Genomic DNA, 16,381 nt, shown 5'->3' on the forward strand with positions numbered 1-16,381 from the left:
TTAACATTTTAAAAAAATGGTACAGTCCAAACCTTTAAATAACTGAGGAAAAGTGCGAAACCAGCTAATTTTATTTTCATTTATCAATCTTATACCTTGCAGCAATAATTATTTTAGCTTCTTTAAGAAGTTGTCCTTTAATAAAATTATTATGCTGATGTACAACAATGTTTGGAAAAGGTTTACTGTTTGCAGAACAGCAACGACACGGAAAGTATTGCAAAAATTGTTGCAGATTCATACATTAAATCATATCAGAATCAAAAAAACACATTGAAGCATTCACTGGATTGCTATGACCATTAACTGATACTGCCCCTATGCAAAGTAGGTCTGAGAGGAGGGGTGGGCACATGGTTGCAGATTGCATCTCTCCTGTACCACGATGGGAAAAAATGGCCTATTCTACAGACAGTACTGTAATGGCATTTAACTTTTATCTCAAGATTTCCTCATCCCCACTACGCTTTTAGGATTCCAGTGTCCTAAGAAACCGAGCTCATGATTATTAGACTGCAAAATCACCACAGGTCAGAGGCAGACAGACTCATCCAAATACACAAGCTACCAACCTGCCACTTAAGTGTAGATAGGCTGTGCATTTCTTGATTCCTTGGAAGTTAAAACTGGATAGATTGCAGTAGTTTTAAAAAAGGTAAAGATATTAATTTGTTTAATCCCCAACACATCCATTTTTGGGTGTTACAATTCATCCCGATTAATGTTTTTAAACTATGCTATTTTCAGACATCAGGGCTGAACAAATTCTAATGGTAAACAGGCTTGGTTTTCAATAACTAGATTTGGTAGACACAAAATGCTGGAGTAACTCAGCGGGACAGGCAGCATCTCTGGAGAGAAGCAATGGGTGACGTTTCGGGTCGAGACCCTTAGATTTGGTATATAATTCACTAGTAATTTAATTTAAAAAAAAGGTCAAATTATTCAGCAGTGCTGCTCAAGAGTGAAGAATGGACACTAATTTATATTGCACCATATCATGTCTAACTAGTCTGAAGAAGGGTCTCGACCCGAAACGTCACCCGTTCTTTCTCTCCAGAGATGCTGCCTGTCCCGCTGAGTTACTCCAGCATTTTGTGTCTATCTTTTTTAACTAACACTAGAGCAAGGATGGAAAAATAATATCCCTGCTGAGAGGAATATGGATATAACATCAATTATCAAAAGAACAAGCAGCACATTTGGATAGTTTGGAATTTTATGACTGAAATAGAAAATATTGGAAACATTCTGCATTAAACAACATCTGTGCAAACAAATTAGTCAGGGAGAGGACCAAAGGTAGATTTGCATTTCAAACAGGAACCGCCCTGAACACAGCACCAGAAATCTAAACTCTTCTAGTTTACATTTGGCAGATAGCTGAAATTTTAAGTTGGTCTCGTCAAAGATGTTGACTTATCTGCTGAATATTTCATGCATTTACACAGATTTTTATAAGCCGTTAATTTGTAACTTAAGAGTGAAAATAAATAGTAGAGACAGTTAGGACGCTGAATTATTTCAAAAACAATTCTCACCATCTGTTAAAGAAATAGATTTAAAACATTGCAGCGATTTCTTTTTAATGCTTACCAATACATTCAAGTTTTTTTTGTGGACAATATTCTTTGGTTATCAACCTCAACTCTTTTACCGCTACTTCATATGGATAGGAATCATTTGAGGAGGCGGATTCCTTGGGGAAGAGTTTAGGCGTAACCCCAACGTCTGCTGGCCCAGCTGACATGTACAACTGCATGCTTTTGTCGAGTGCCATTTCTCTCTGTGTATTCACTCTTCTAAAAGAATAAAGAATTAAAGTTTCAACATATTTAACATTCTGCACCACCTTAGGTCCCTGCATTATTTCAGGCAGAAGGACAATTCATTTAGAACGGAGCAATTCTAACAAAACAATTTGGTCGTTAATGGGAACAGTCCAGGAGGTAATGTTTTGGACAGGGCTCCCAAAATTCTTTATTTTCCCCATTTTCAGGCTTGCTTTAAAATAAAAAAAATTCTGGGATCTCTGAAAAGAAACCATGCTGATATATTTTTTCTTTCCTTCAGACACCAGATTTGACAGATCTAATCTACAAACTGGTTGGAGTTGGGGGATGTGTAGGAAGGAACTTCACAAGGAGGAAGAGGAAAAAGATTAGGCTTTATTGCCTTTCATCACAGTGAGGAATCCGCTGTGGTGGATATTTATGTTAACTTTTATGTAGTTGTGTGTCTTGTTGCTTTTTTTAGTATGGCTGCATGGCAATTCGAATTTCACTGCACCTTAATTGGTACACGTGACAACAAACAGACCTTTGAAACCTGGCACAAAAAGCTGGAGTAACTCAGCGGGACAGGCAGCATCTCTCCAGAACTGCTGCCTGTCCCATGGGGTTGGGGGATGATGGCAAAAAAGGGAAATTGAACTCCTCCTTGACCTCCTTGTCAGTGCCGGTAAGGACTGAATCTTCTTTCCAAAATCTTCTTTGTCTCTGTTTAGTGGGAGGACCTCAGAATTGAGGAAAACACAGCTTGCCACCATTAAATTTCAATTAAGATACCATCAGCCTCTTTAAAATATTTGAAACTGAAAATGGATTGTCTGCTTGCTCCTCGGTTAAACTCAAACATTAGCAAGGTGAAGACAGTTTTGAGACGTTTAGACATCAACATCTGACCCAAACATAACACAACGCTGGAGATACGAAAGACAATTATGAAGGTGAATTTTTATCAATACTCTTTACAGAGCATCTGGATCTGAGATCATAATAGTAGTGTTATTATCTAAAACACTGATTCTTCTAAAATCTTGGCACGATTGCTGTATGACCTGCTGAATCCACAAGGCAGAACCCAAAGTCAAGATTGTGAGGCAGGAGCTCTGACTGCTCACAACTGAACACCAGGGATGATGACCAATGTCTTAATTAGGCAGATTTTAAAACAGGTGCTGAAGAAGAACAATGAGATGAAGTGGGTAGGAAGGAACTGCAGATGCTGGTGACACAAAACCCTGGAGTAACTCAGCGGGACAGGCAGCATCTCTGGAGAGAATGTGTGACGTTTCGGGTCGAGGCCCTTCTTCAGACTAGTCTGAAGACTATAATAGTCTGAAGTTTGAAGACTAGTCTGAAGAAGGGCCTCGACCCGAAACGTCACCCATTCCTCTCCAGAGATGCTGCCTCTCCCACTGAGTTACTCCAGCATTTTGTGTCTATCTGTGAGATGAAGTGGTGTGGGAAAGAACCTTTGAAACCTGGGGATGAAGCCATTGGGAACATGATCACTGGTGGGGAAACACATTGCCTTGACTCTTGTTAAATGGAATGATATGATCCAATGCTTCCAATTTGGTAGCTGCCTGTGCATCATGTTCTTTGTTGGAAATGGAAAAAGTGTAGATATTGCCCAGAGTAGGGGAATCGAGGACCAGAGGACATATTTTTAGATTTAGAAAAGATTTAATGGGAATCTGAGGGGTAACTTTTTCACACAAAGGGTGGTGTGTGCATGGAATGAGCTGCCAGAGGAGGTAGTTGAGGCAGAGACTATCCCAACATTTAAGAAACAGTTCGACAGACACATGGATAGGACAGATTTGGAGGGATATAAGCCAAACGCAGGCAGGTGGGACTAGTGTAGCTGGGACATGTTGGCCGGTGTGGGCAAGTTGGGCCGAAGGGCCTGTTTCCACTGCATGACTGTATGGCTCTTTCTATAACTTATACAGCAAATATTCAAACACTCTTTTTTAAACAACAATGTTCGTAACCAAATTAATCTCATCTCTGAAGCATTATAATGTTCAAAATTTTTGAAAAATTCTTGTCAATGCAATACCTAAAGAGAGCCAAAAGGAACACCCAGATAGGCTGGAATAAAGTCTCCTCGATGCTGGCCAGACACTGGTCTTTGCCTGTCGCAGTGTTGAGAGGTTCAAAAGCCAGAATACACAAGGACAGTAATTTGTCTGTTAGAAAAACATGGAGAAAAGTGTTAAACTAAAATAGTGCACAACTACCTGCAAAGACATTATCTGACTTACATACGATTTCTCGCATTCCTATTTTCTTGGCCATCCCATTTCTGTTTACTATTTTATTCGGTGAGAATGTATAATTGACTCCAATCTTTCTGGAAACTTTGACATAGGAGATAAGTTTGGCTCTGGTTATCATCTTTCAAAATTCCAGATTCTGAAATAGCTCCTGCAGATTGAAGGTCAGCAAAGAGACCCCAATAGTTAAGGGGAGAAAACCAAAATACATGAATCACCAATCTGTTTGGCTAGTATTTGGGAGACTACTGGGACCTCTAACAAAGGATGCAATGTCAAGATATTTTGAAAAGAATATGATGGAGCAGAATTAAGATGGATTTATGAAAGGGAAATCATGGTAGATCTAAATCATGGTAAATCTAAAGGAGATTTCTGAGGATTTATTTAGGCAATAGACAATACGTAATTTAGGTTAGAATTGAAGAAGAGGGACATCTGTGGATGTGGGGTGTTTGGATTTAAGGTTTTTTGATAAGGGTTTCACACAGAAAGTTGGCACAGAGGATGAGAACATAGGTATTCAGGCATAAAAATATATTAGCTTGGATGGAGAGTGGGTTAACACCTGTAAAAGTGAATAAGAATAAATGAGTTAGTTTGGCAAGCTGTGTCTAATGGTGTACCATAGGGATCAGTGCTTGGGGCCCAAGGAATCACAATCTTTATCAACACATTGGGCAAGAGGTTTAAGTATAATAATTCCAAATGTATTAATCACTTGGAACTCAGTGAGCACAAGTCACTGAAATAATGTGAAACAAGTCACTGAAATAGCGAGTTTAATGTGGATAAATGTGAGGTTATCCACTTTGGTGGTAAGAACAGGAAGGCAGATTATTATCTGAATGGTGTCAAGTTAGGAAAAGGGGAAGTACAACAAGATCTGGATGTCCTAGTGCATCAGTCACCGAAAGGAAGCATGCAGGTACAGCAGGCAGTGAAGAAAGCCAATGGAATGTTGGCCTTCATAACAAGGGGAGTTGAGTATAAGAGCAAAGAGGTCCTTCTGCAGTTGTACAGGGCCCTAGTGAGACCACACCTGGAGTATTGTGTGCAGTTTTGGTCTCCAAACCTGAGGAATTGAAGGAGTGCAGCGTAGGTTCACGAAGTTAATTCTCGGAATGGTGGGACTGTCGTTCGATGAAAGACTGGAGCGAATGGGCTTGTATACTCTGGAATTTAGAAGGATGAGAGGGGATCTTATTGAAACATATAAGATCATTAAGGGATTGGACACACTAGAGGCAGGCAACATGTTCCCGAACCAGGGGCCACAGTTTAAGAATAAGGGGTAGGCCATTTAGAACAGAGATGAGGAAGAACTTTTTCACTCAGAGAGTTGTGAAGCTGTGGAATTCTGCCTCAGAAGGCAGTGGAGGTCAATTCTCTGGATGCTTTCACGAGAGAGTTAGATACAACTCTTAATGATAGCGGAGTCAGGGGATATGAGGAGACGGCAGGAACGGGGTACTTATTGTGCATGATCAGCCATGATCACGGTGAATGGCGGTGCTGGCTCGAAGGGCTGAATGGCCTACATCTGCACCTATTATTTATTAAATCTAAAGTGCAGGTGCAGCTAGGAATTAGGAAGGCCAATGGCACATTGGCATTTCTTGATAGGGATTTTAGTACTAGAATAAAAATGTCTTTCTTCAATTATAGAGCTCACCAGGAGAAATGTAAACAATTTTGACTTCCTTTCCTCGAGAAAGATATATTTGCTTGAGAGGAGTACAATGAAGATTGACCTGGCTGGCTTCTGGAATGGCAGGTTGGTCGAATGAAAACAATTAGGCCTCTTTTCTCTAATTCAGGAGAATTGGGAGGTGACCTGATTGAAAATTACAAAAGTCTTAGACGGGGTGGACAGGAGGATACGGGGAGGACGGTTCTGTGGAGAAGTTTACATCTGTGGAGTCATAGTCTCAAAAATAAAGATAACCTATTTAGGACTAAAATAAGGAGACATTTCTTAACTCAATCTGGTCAATCTTTGGAATTCTCAACCCCCAAAAACAGTGGAAGTTGCTTCAGAACTGGGCAGAAGAGGTTGCAGAGAACTGGACAGCATTGGCCTTGTATTATGGGTCCGTAAAACAAGAGGATTGTTGGTTTAAAGGAAGCAATCAAGGCTGCCACTCCAATATAACAACGAAGGAGAGTTATTATTAGTGAGCAATTAAACCAAAACCTGTATTTTTGGGTTCATGTAGAAAGACCCCTTAAATTGTCTGGGGCATGGGAAAGTTCTTCATCAAGTCATCGTATCATACAGCACGGAAACAGACCCTTTGGCCCACCATCACTATGCTGACTCCTATCTAAACCAATCTCATTTATCAGCACTTGGCTGTGGCCTATTGTACCCCAGAAATTCATGAGCTTTCCAAATGGTTAACTGTTGTGAGAGTACCTGCCTCCATCATGTTGTCATGCAACATGTTGCAGATGCAACCATCCACTGGCTGAAAAATATTTTCCTCAGATCTCACCTTAAACCCATGTACTGAGGTCTTGGACAGCCCTGGCATGGATAAAGTGTCCTAATGTCTACCAAGCTATTCCTCTTGCAGTTTGCTGCAGCTTTCTCGGCTCCGCTCTCTGCCTCCTCCACCCTCAGGGAAACAAACTCAGACTGTCCAGTCTTTAATCAGAAATAAAATCTTCCATTCCAAATAACACACTGGTGAATCTACTCTGCACTCTCTCCAGCACAATCATGCGTTTGCCATAGTGTGGAGATCAGAAGTGCACACAATATTCCATCTGTGGCCAAACCAATGTTATATAAAGTCGTACCAGGACTGCGTTGTTGCGGACTTGGTCGCTGTTGTTTTTCACCTTACATTGGGTATATCTGTTTGAGGGGCAGATGATCACAGGAGTCTTTTGCATCACGTGTCTGCACCTACCACTCTTCCACCGCTTTTCTACATGTGCAGTCCTTGCTTCCAGCGTGATCAACTTGCTAAATGTAACAACAACTATGTCCTCAGCATAACAATAGCTCGATAGTGAGTCTATCTGTAGTTCCAACTGCGCGTGCAGCCAGTCAGGAGCTGCAGTGGAACACACTTCTTGTGCACACAATCACCAGGGACATTGGATTTCCCACATATTACAGGAGGACCATTCCACAGGTCTGAGTTGTCGCATAATGGCCCTTGACTCAGTGCTGGGTTGTAATAGCTCATTTTTATTCTTCATCAACATCACCAAAAGAGACTGCACAGCTATATTGTTGGGCATAAGTATCTGTGACAAAAATTTTGATGTATTCTGAAGTTGCAACTGACACCAAGTTCTTTTCAGCACATCTGTAGCAACTCATCACTAATAAACATTAAAAAAAGCAAGGGGGATTGTGACGTAATGCAAAATAGAAAAATAAAATGCCCAGCCTGAGTGTTCAATGCATGTTGAAGAAGTGGTCAGGGATCATGCAAAAAGAAAGTATAATTTTCAATTGATTCCATGTGCCCAGTGACATAGGTAAGAACTCTAAACTGTTTAACCAAAAGGGCAGGATTCAAGTCACGGTGAATCACTCTCAAACTGTCCCTTTCTAATAGAGAGTATAAGAAAATAACTGCAGATGCTGGTACAAATCGAAGGTATTTATTCACAAAATGCTGGAGTAACTCAGCAGGTCAGTTACCTGCCTGACCTGCTGAGTTACTCCAGCATTTTGTGAATAAATACCATCGCTTTCTAATAGAGACATCATTTGGTTACTTTATCTAGTGTTGGTGACTAATTACACAATCCTTGGAGATGGAACAGACCCCCAAATTGAAGGACTAGTTTGTGAAGACTGGATAAAGCTGGTATTAATAACGAGATATAAAGACAACTGAGTTATGATTTTAGAAGGATACTAGACCAAGTGGACCCATTGGGCCCAAACCTCTCCTGCATTGGTGCAGCACCCTCTCCCCCCTCCCCCTCCCTCCTCCTCCCCTCTCCCTCCACCCCCTCCCCTCACTCCATCCCCCTCAACCCCCCTTATCCTCCTCCCCTCTCCCTCTCCCTCCCTCCTCCCCACCCTTCACCCCCCTCCCTCCCTAGGAGATAGATTTAAACTTTAAATTGTGAATAACTTTAAAAATATAACACCAATTTCAATGAAACTTCTTCCATTGGCACCAAAGGGACAACAGTGAGTAAGGTGGGCCTAAAATTGTCGCACTATCCTGTACCGTTTTGGGGGAGGGAAGGGAAGGAGGGAGGGAGGGGGGAAGAGGAGGGAGGGGGGGGGGGAGGAAGGGGGGAGGAGAGGGAAGGAGGGAGGGGGAGGAGGGAGAGAGGGGGGAGTGGGGGAGGATTGAGTGCTGCACCAATGCAGGAGAGGTTTGGGCCCTACGGGTCCACTTGCTCTAGTATGTCATAAAGGTCTGCCTCAGAAGTGAAAATAAAAGAAACTATTGAAATAATTTGTTAACGGACAGATATACATTTGAGCAAATGACAGAGGAAACGATTGCTGCTCATCTGGAATAACGCCAATTAATCTTTTTCATTAGTTTCAGTTTTATTTTAGAAAACCAGCCACTTCCAGCATCACTTTAGATGATCCGTTCTGAGCCCTGGAGTGGGGTTTGACCTATAGGAATAGTCTCCAGCAGGCAACAATGGGCCTGGAGACGGGTGGTGCCTTGAAACGTGACAACATCAAAAACGTTCAGGAGGGGGGGGGGTGGGTAGAAAGATGAGAAGATTTCCTTCACAGGCCTGGAGGAACACTCCACCTCTAGCAAGTTTAAAGAAATATAAAACAATTAATTATATGATTTCCCAATAGTGGTACCAATACAGCTGACTCACATTGGGGTTTTGATTAAATCTCTCTCAACATTTCTTGGAATTATTTGCTCAAGGCGTAGGTTAAAAATACAACTAAGTTATTCCCTAATGATAAGGCGCATTCCAATTCTGTGGGATTGGTGGGGGGGGGTTAAAATCATTGCCAAGGTTTACTACAATCCAACAATATTTTGATATTGTGCTGATGTAAACCCAGTCTAGTAACAACGTGATGATATATGCCTGTATAATTCAGAAGCATAACCCAAAGTGACTTTTCTCAAACTGACCCACAAATCCTTTCTCTAAAGCATGCACTGGAATACATTGTGAAAGTCAAGAAAAGATTGTATATTACCTATTGAATTATGCACATCAGTAACAATATCCTTCAGGTGATTTTGCAGTGCAATATCTTCCATTTGATGCTGTCCAGTATTTGTCAGTAGTGTTGAGTTGTCTCTATCATTTTCCGGTTGTGGCTCAAATTTTCTGACGTAGTGTTCCAAATCCTCAAAGGGGCTATTTTTGTCAACCGTTGGATCTGTTCCATCAGTCGCTGCTGGGTTGATCTGTTGACCTGCGACATCTTCTCCTTGTCCACTCTGACTGCTGGTATCTGAGGTTACGTTGTTATGTGCAATGAATGCCACTGAGCTGACAGAGGAACTGTGTCTTAAGTCGCCAGAATTTAATTTATTCTGATCTTGAATAGAGCCCAAACAACACGCACTTTTCGAAGACTTTAATCTGCTTCCTCTGTCAAATGAAGATGCTCCATCCATCTTCAGTGGACACTGGGCCTGGAAGCAGTACAATGCAGTACCTGGACACAGTTCAGTAATGCCAGCCAGATCTGAAAATTGTGACTTCACAATAGGGTAGAGCTTGCTGTAAATCCTGCACTGTAACTTCTTCAGTAATTGTGCGATTGGATACTCTGAACAGCTGCAGAATTAAATTTATTGACCAAAAGAATTAATTCCCAGCTCTTCATAAGGAGAATAAAACTCTGGCCTTTGTCCAACCATTTGCCTATCAACTCCAACTCCCTCCACCCCACCCCCCGCCTATGTTCCCCAATTATCTACCATCTTTTGCCCTGCCTCTCCTCTCCTCTAGATGTGTACCCCCCACCCCCCAACAATCAGTCTGAGGAAAAGTCCTGGCCTGAAACATCATCTATCCATGTGCTCCAGGGATGCTGCCTGACCCACTGAGTTACTCCAGCACTTTGTGTCTTTTTAAAAAAAACAGAACAAATGACTAATCCATGTTTCATGTTTTGCCATATAAATCCCACCTCTCAAAACCCTGCATCCTGCAGATCTTTAATCAACAGCAATTATATCTAAAGACAAAAATAATCAAATTAATAATAGTGTATGGAAGTAATTAAAACAAAAGTGATTGCCATATGAGATTGAATGGAGTAGGTGTCTATTCACTAGAATTCAGAAGAGTGAGATGTAACTATACTGAAACATACAAAATTAATATAGAGCTTGTCAGGGTGGAAACAGAGAGGATGTTTCACTTTGGTGGGGATTCGAGAAGTCAGGGTCAGTGTCTCAAAATAAAGAATAAGCCATTTAGAACAGAAACAAGGAGAAATTTCTTCACTCGCAGGATGCATAACCTTTTGAATTATTTACTCATAAGGTCACGTGATAGGAGCAGAATTAGGCCATTCGGCCCATCAAGTCCACTCTGCCATTCAATCATGGCTGATCTATCTCTCCCTCCTAACCCCATTCTCCCCAAAACCAGACACCCGACTCAAGAATCTATCTATCTCTGCCTTAAAAATGTCCATTGTCTTGGCCACCACAGCCTTCTGTAGCAAAGAATACCACAGATTCACCACCCTCTGACTAGAGAAATTCCTAATTTCCTTCCTAAAGGAAACGTCCTTCAATTCTGAGGCTTTGACCTCTGGTCATGGACTCTCCCACTAGTGGAAACATCCTCTCCACATCCACTCTATCCAAGCCTTTCATTATTCGCAACTTGAATATTCACTGTTCAAGTTGGCTGAGGAGGTCAGTTATTGATTACCTTCAAAACAAAGATTTGGATATTGGAGGAATTAAGTGAGATGGGATAGGGCAGGAAAGTGCGGGCAAGTGGAAGAAACAAGATCTTATTAAATGGCAAGGCAAGGTTAACAACCGGAATGGCATAACACCACTTCTATTTATTATACCTTATTATACTTCTAATCTAATATACTTCAAATGAGGGCAACCCCTAATTCTCCAGTCTAATGTTAAGTAGGTCTCTTTTGCACAAAAGTCCCTCTTTCCTGTAATCATGCTTGTAAATCCCTTCTGCACCCTCTGTCAGAAATTCAATTCCTCCCTGAAGTGTGGCTGGGAATTATTTGGGATCATCTTACTGCTATTTTGTTATCAATAAATAAACTGAAGAAAATTGAAACAAGAATGAGAAAACATGAACAGTTACAGGTGAATAAAAGGGTAAAAATAACTAGTCTTAAAAGTTAGAACTAAACAGTTTGAAATGTCTAACAAATAGTATAAATTTCCAGCTTTCATACAAATGATAAATGATTTCCGTGAGGTAAGAAGAATCCATTATTGATAACCTGTGGCAAAGATAATCCCCTAAAAATAAGTTCATTGTTGAAGTGGACGTAAACATTTATTTTAAAGAGTACAGTATGTGGTAACAATTCCTTATTTTGAAGAATATGTGTAAACAGTGCCAACAAATTAGTTGATTTCCATTGACATAATTTCTTGGCATTCCTCAGGAAAACTGCAAAGCCAATCACTAGAATTTTCAACTGAAATCAAGCTGCATGGGGCAAGATAAAACTTGTTCGAAGCTCATGCAGAACAGTAGAATGTGTGGTGGGGGTGTGCTAGGATGAGGTATATAAAATCTCCCCCAAGCATTCTTCCTCTGATTTTTTATTGCATTAAAATTGTCAGTTCCGTCAGTGGATTATGTAGTCATAGACAATAGACAATAGGTGCAGGAGTAGGCCATTCGGCCCTTCGAGCCAGCACCACCATTCAATGTGATCATGGCTGATCATTCTCAATCAGTACCCCGTTCCTGCCTTCTCCCCATACCCCCTGACTCCGCTATCCTTAAGAGCTCTATCTAGCTCTCTCTTGAATGCATTCAGAGAATTGGCCTCCACTGCCTTCTGAGGCAGAGAATTCAACAGATGCTGAACTTTTCTGTTCTTTGAAATCTTCAACAATCAAATATCTGGTGTGTGTGCGTGTTTATGCATGTCTTTGTGTTTTGGCATGTGTGTGTGCTTTTGTGTGTGGCGGGCGCATGATTGGATACAGGGAATAAGTGCAGGAAGACGGAATTGTTATCTTTAAATAAACTGATGGGGATTTTACAAGGAATGACATTTGCGACATGCTAGGTCAAAATTTGTACTTTGTAATGCACCTTTGAAAATGAGTTTGAAAACAATTATGCATCACAAGCTCCCCATGTTACAAATTGAAAGTAATGAATTAGTAAATAAGTGTGTTTTTCCAAGATTGCAGCAATTTATGAAGCGTTACAATCAGCATTCAAAAGCATGAGAATAAACCAATTCAAAAATAAAAATAAAGTAGCAATTTTCACATCACAGATCAGATTTTAAACCATAATGTAGAAACAAGGAACTGCAGATGCTGCTTTGCAAATTACGACACAAAGTGCTGGAGTAACTCAGTGGGTTAGGCAGCCTCATGGAGAACATGGATAGGTGACCCGAAAAGTGACCCATCCATGTTCTCCTGAGATGCTGCCTGAACTACTGAGTTACTCCAGCACTTTGTGTGTTCTCTTTATACCATAATGCTACATGGAGGTTATGTAATTGAAGGTGAGATTTCATCTTTGTTCAAAGCTGCTATTTAAATTGCTAAGCATTTACAGCATTCCTCTTCGGAAAAACTGCAGGAAAGAAGAACAATCACGAAACTCTAAGTCGTCTTACCAAGACTGCAATGGTCCCTTCTTCTCGCAACTTTGGAAATGTTTACCTGTTTATAGAAATAAATTACGGTCCTAATCTTCCATGGGAATCAGAAGAACATCACAGTCATCTGCCTGCAATATTTTCATTACTTGTTTTATACAAAAAAATAAAAATCACTCCACACCTCAGTATTTGCGATACAAGACCTGCCACCAGCACGAGATCATTAGGTTGTGATCTCAACTTCATTTTCCATTGTTTGGGCCACTCCTATAATACAAATAAAACATCTTTAATACAATTGTCAATGGCTGTGGATAGTTTATTTAAAATACAATGTGATGTGAAAGATACGTCTTCTGGATGCGCTGGGACGCATCCTCAGTGATATGAGCTGGGGTCATCGGGTGTTTCGGGTCTCACAACATCAGACACCCTCGCCCAGGCGACCCAGCCGGGATTGATCAGGCCACGACTTGCATCCCAGCAGCAACCGCCCACGGATCAGCCCTCTTAATCCAAAGCCACCTCGTGGCTTTCTCTGCGGCTTCACTTGCAGATTGAATGGCCCTCTTCTTTGCCAGCCCCGTAATGCCCAACTGGTTGAGGACTTTGCAGATTGAGCATCCTGTAAAGACTCGACAGCCCACCTCTATGGGTTCATAGTTTATATATATATTATATGTTAATATCAATCATTGTTATTAACATATAATTGTGCAGAGAAAAAAATCATTTCACATGTATGAAAAGTTACTTTCCAAGGTCTTGGTTAAAATCAAGTGTTTAGCTTACACATTTAAGGAGACCATTGTGCCCTACAATGTGCACATTTAAACAAGGCTTATTCCATGTTTATTCACTGATTGCTGAAACGATACACGCATAAAGTCATGTTAAAAAGGGATCCAGAACAAGAAGCACATGAGACTCACTTTTCAAATGATCATTTTTGCTTGGTTTAGGGGAACATGAACCCTCAACACCTATTTTGTATCAGTGTATTAAAACACACATGCATTAAAACATTGGCAATTTATTTTCTATTGACACTTACATGGTCCTGCTCAAACTCTAAAATGCTCGCATACACATTTCTCTGCTCCTCCTCCTCAGGGGTCAGTATGGTGCTGTTTGAAAACCTCCTTAAAAGCAAACAAAAGCGTGAGTGGTGATCTCTCTCTATTTACAACATTGTACACAGAACCAAAGATAATAGAGCAGAGCAAGATAGACCACGCAACCCTAAAAACCGTAGTATGTCATGGCGCCATTTTAGTAGGCAGAAACTTGCAGAAACATTTAAAAAGAAAAATAACAAAAATCTGTAAATTGATAGATGAGATATATACTGCATTTTAATGGTATAATCACACATACTGTTCCTCCAAAACACTGATTACACTGCAAGAGGCATAGCGAATGGCGGGTTTGTTTACTAAAATGGTGTCCGTTACGCTCCTTTGCGTACTACACTTCAGTATAGGCGATTTAGACGGAGTGGTTCATCTTGCTCCTCTAGTATCTTTGCACAGAACCACCATGTTTTGTTCAATTAATCTCACTTAACTAAACTGATTTAATAGTTCATCGGTACTGTACTGCAACATGTACCACCTACAGTGGCATTCTGTTTTGCATACAGTTCAGTGGCAATCCTGCTGTACATTAGGCACAATCATACTAAGTGTAAGAGTGTAAGGTGGTAGACCACACTGAGTTTTAGAAGCCGTCTGAAGGCCTATCATGGAGAGTAAAAATCGTCAAACGATTTGATGAAACAAATTGCAAACTTTGCAATCTTGATGTTGTAAGCTTTAAGGATCACTAAACCAACGTGTTATTCGGTTGGATTTCACTATCAGTGGCAAATGAACAATATGTTATATCTACACTGCTTTGGGCACATTTGTTTAGGAATTTGCTCAAGAATTTACTGTGAGGTGCACAGCACTTCAACAAGAAAGTGAGAAACTAGAGCTTGAATAAAATGGACAAGTAACAGTACATCTCCTTTACCAAATAAACATAAGGATCATTAATGAGTAGAAGTCTGAGGAAGAAAGCACATTAAAATATTCTGCCAAATCCTGTTGAAAGCAAAATTAACTAAGGAAAGCAAGGGTTCACAAAAGGACACAAAGTGCTGGAGTAACTCTGCGGGTTTAACTCTGCATCCCTGGAGAACATGGATTGATGACATTTTGGGTTGAGACCCTTCTTCAGGCTAATTGTCGGAGGCAGGGGGGGGGGGGGGGAAGAAAGCTGGAAAAGGTTGAAAGCTGGAAAACGGGAGCAGCAGGACAAAATGTGGCAGATCATAGGTCAACATAGGCAAGGGGGGAGGGTTTGAAAGGCAGATGGTTGGAACAAAGGCCAGAGCTAAGAAAGAATGGTGTGAGGCAGGTTTGAAGAATTGCAGATTTAAAGCCAGAGCTAGGAAAATGGTGGTGGGTTGCAGGAGAGAAATTGGTGGCAGTCCAGGGGGGACACAGAGGTTGGGGAAAGAAGGGGGAATTGTTGCAGAGAAAGGAGGGGAGGTGAGTGAGGGGTTACCCAAAATTGGAGAGTTCAATGTTCAGACCGTTGGCTTGCAAGGTCCCCAAGCGGACTATGAGATGCTGTTCCTCCAGCTTGCATGTGGCCTCACTCTGGCAAAGGAAGAGTTCCAGGATAGAAAAGTCAGTGTGGGAATAGGAACGCGAGTTAAAGTGGTTAGCATCTGGGAGATTCAGGAGGCCTTGTCAAACCAAGCGCAAATGTTCAACAAAACGATCGCCTACTCTACGCTTGGTCTTGCTGATGTACAGGAGGCCATATCTAGTACACTGGATGCGGTAGATGAGGTTAGAGGCAGTGTACATGAACACATGAAAAGAGGACATCTCGGATGGCCTAGAATGGAAAGACTAAGGAAAGAGGACATCCCAGCTGTCAGCCAGAGTGTTCGGAGAGTAAAACAAATGTAAATTCATCAAGCTTAAAAAGTGAAGGTGTGAGGGTCGGCACTTGCAAAGGTTGGGCTGGGTTGTGCTAAAAGTGAGCTGACACTTTTGTGGAGAACTGCCAACAAAATGAAGAGCAATGTCAGCATTTTTTCTGTTTCCATGCCAGTACATTGCAACGCAGCAAACAGGAATATCACATGCAAACACATCTGACCTCCTGCACTGTCACTGTTCTCAGCATTCATACAGGTTTGAGCAAAATGACCACAGTCACTTTGTGTCTGAAGCTAGTTTTTTTTTGTTTTAATTAACCTTAATTTCTTTAACAAGTCAGTTTCCAAGTACAGTACGGTAGAGAGGCTGGTTGCATCACGGCCTGGTTCGGGAAATTGAATGCCCAGTGTCGAAGGAGATTACAACGAGTGGTGAACACTGCCCAGTCGACAATGGGTACAGACCTCCCCACCATTGAAGGGAGCTATTGGAAGGTGCTGCCTCACAAAGGCAGCCAGCAACAAAGACCAACACCATACTGGCCACGCTCTCATCTCACTCCTACCATCGGGAAGAAAGTATCGGAGTCCGAAAAATGTGACG

At 41.3% G+C, this 16,381-nt stretch overlaps 1 protein-coding gene across 3 annotated transcripts in view; it reads right to left on the reverse strand.

Moving 5' to 3' along the window:
* Positions 1-16,381, reverse strand: part of vps9d1 (VPS9 domain containing 1) — a 69,282-nt gene that overhangs the window by 30,273 nt on the left and 22,628 nt on the right. For all 3 annotated transcript variants that reach the window (XM_078400780.1, XM_078400779.1, XM_078400781.1), the window contains 5 exons: positions 13,894-13,981; positions 13,021-13,106; positions 9,234-9,823; positions 3,850-3,979; positions 1,597-1,802 (listed from right to left, as the gene is read on the reverse strand). In XM_078400780.1, the coding sequence (XP_078256906.1) occupies positions 1,597-1,802; positions 3,850-3,979; positions 9,234-9,823; positions 13,021-13,106; positions 13,894-13,981 (1,100 nt within the window). The remainder of the gene's footprint in view (positions 1-1,596; positions 1,803-3,849; positions 3,980-9,233; positions 9,824-13,020; positions 13,107-13,893; positions 13,982-16,381) is intronic.

The sequence above is a fragment of the Rhinoraja longicauda genome, chromosome 6 (genome assembly GCF_053455715.1).
Source record: "Rhinoraja longicauda isolate Sanriku21f chromosome 6, sRhiLon1.1, whole genome shotgun sequence".
NCBI lineage: Eukaryota > Metazoa > Chordata > Chondrichthyes > Rajiformes > Arhynchobatidae > Rhinoraja > Rhinoraja longicauda.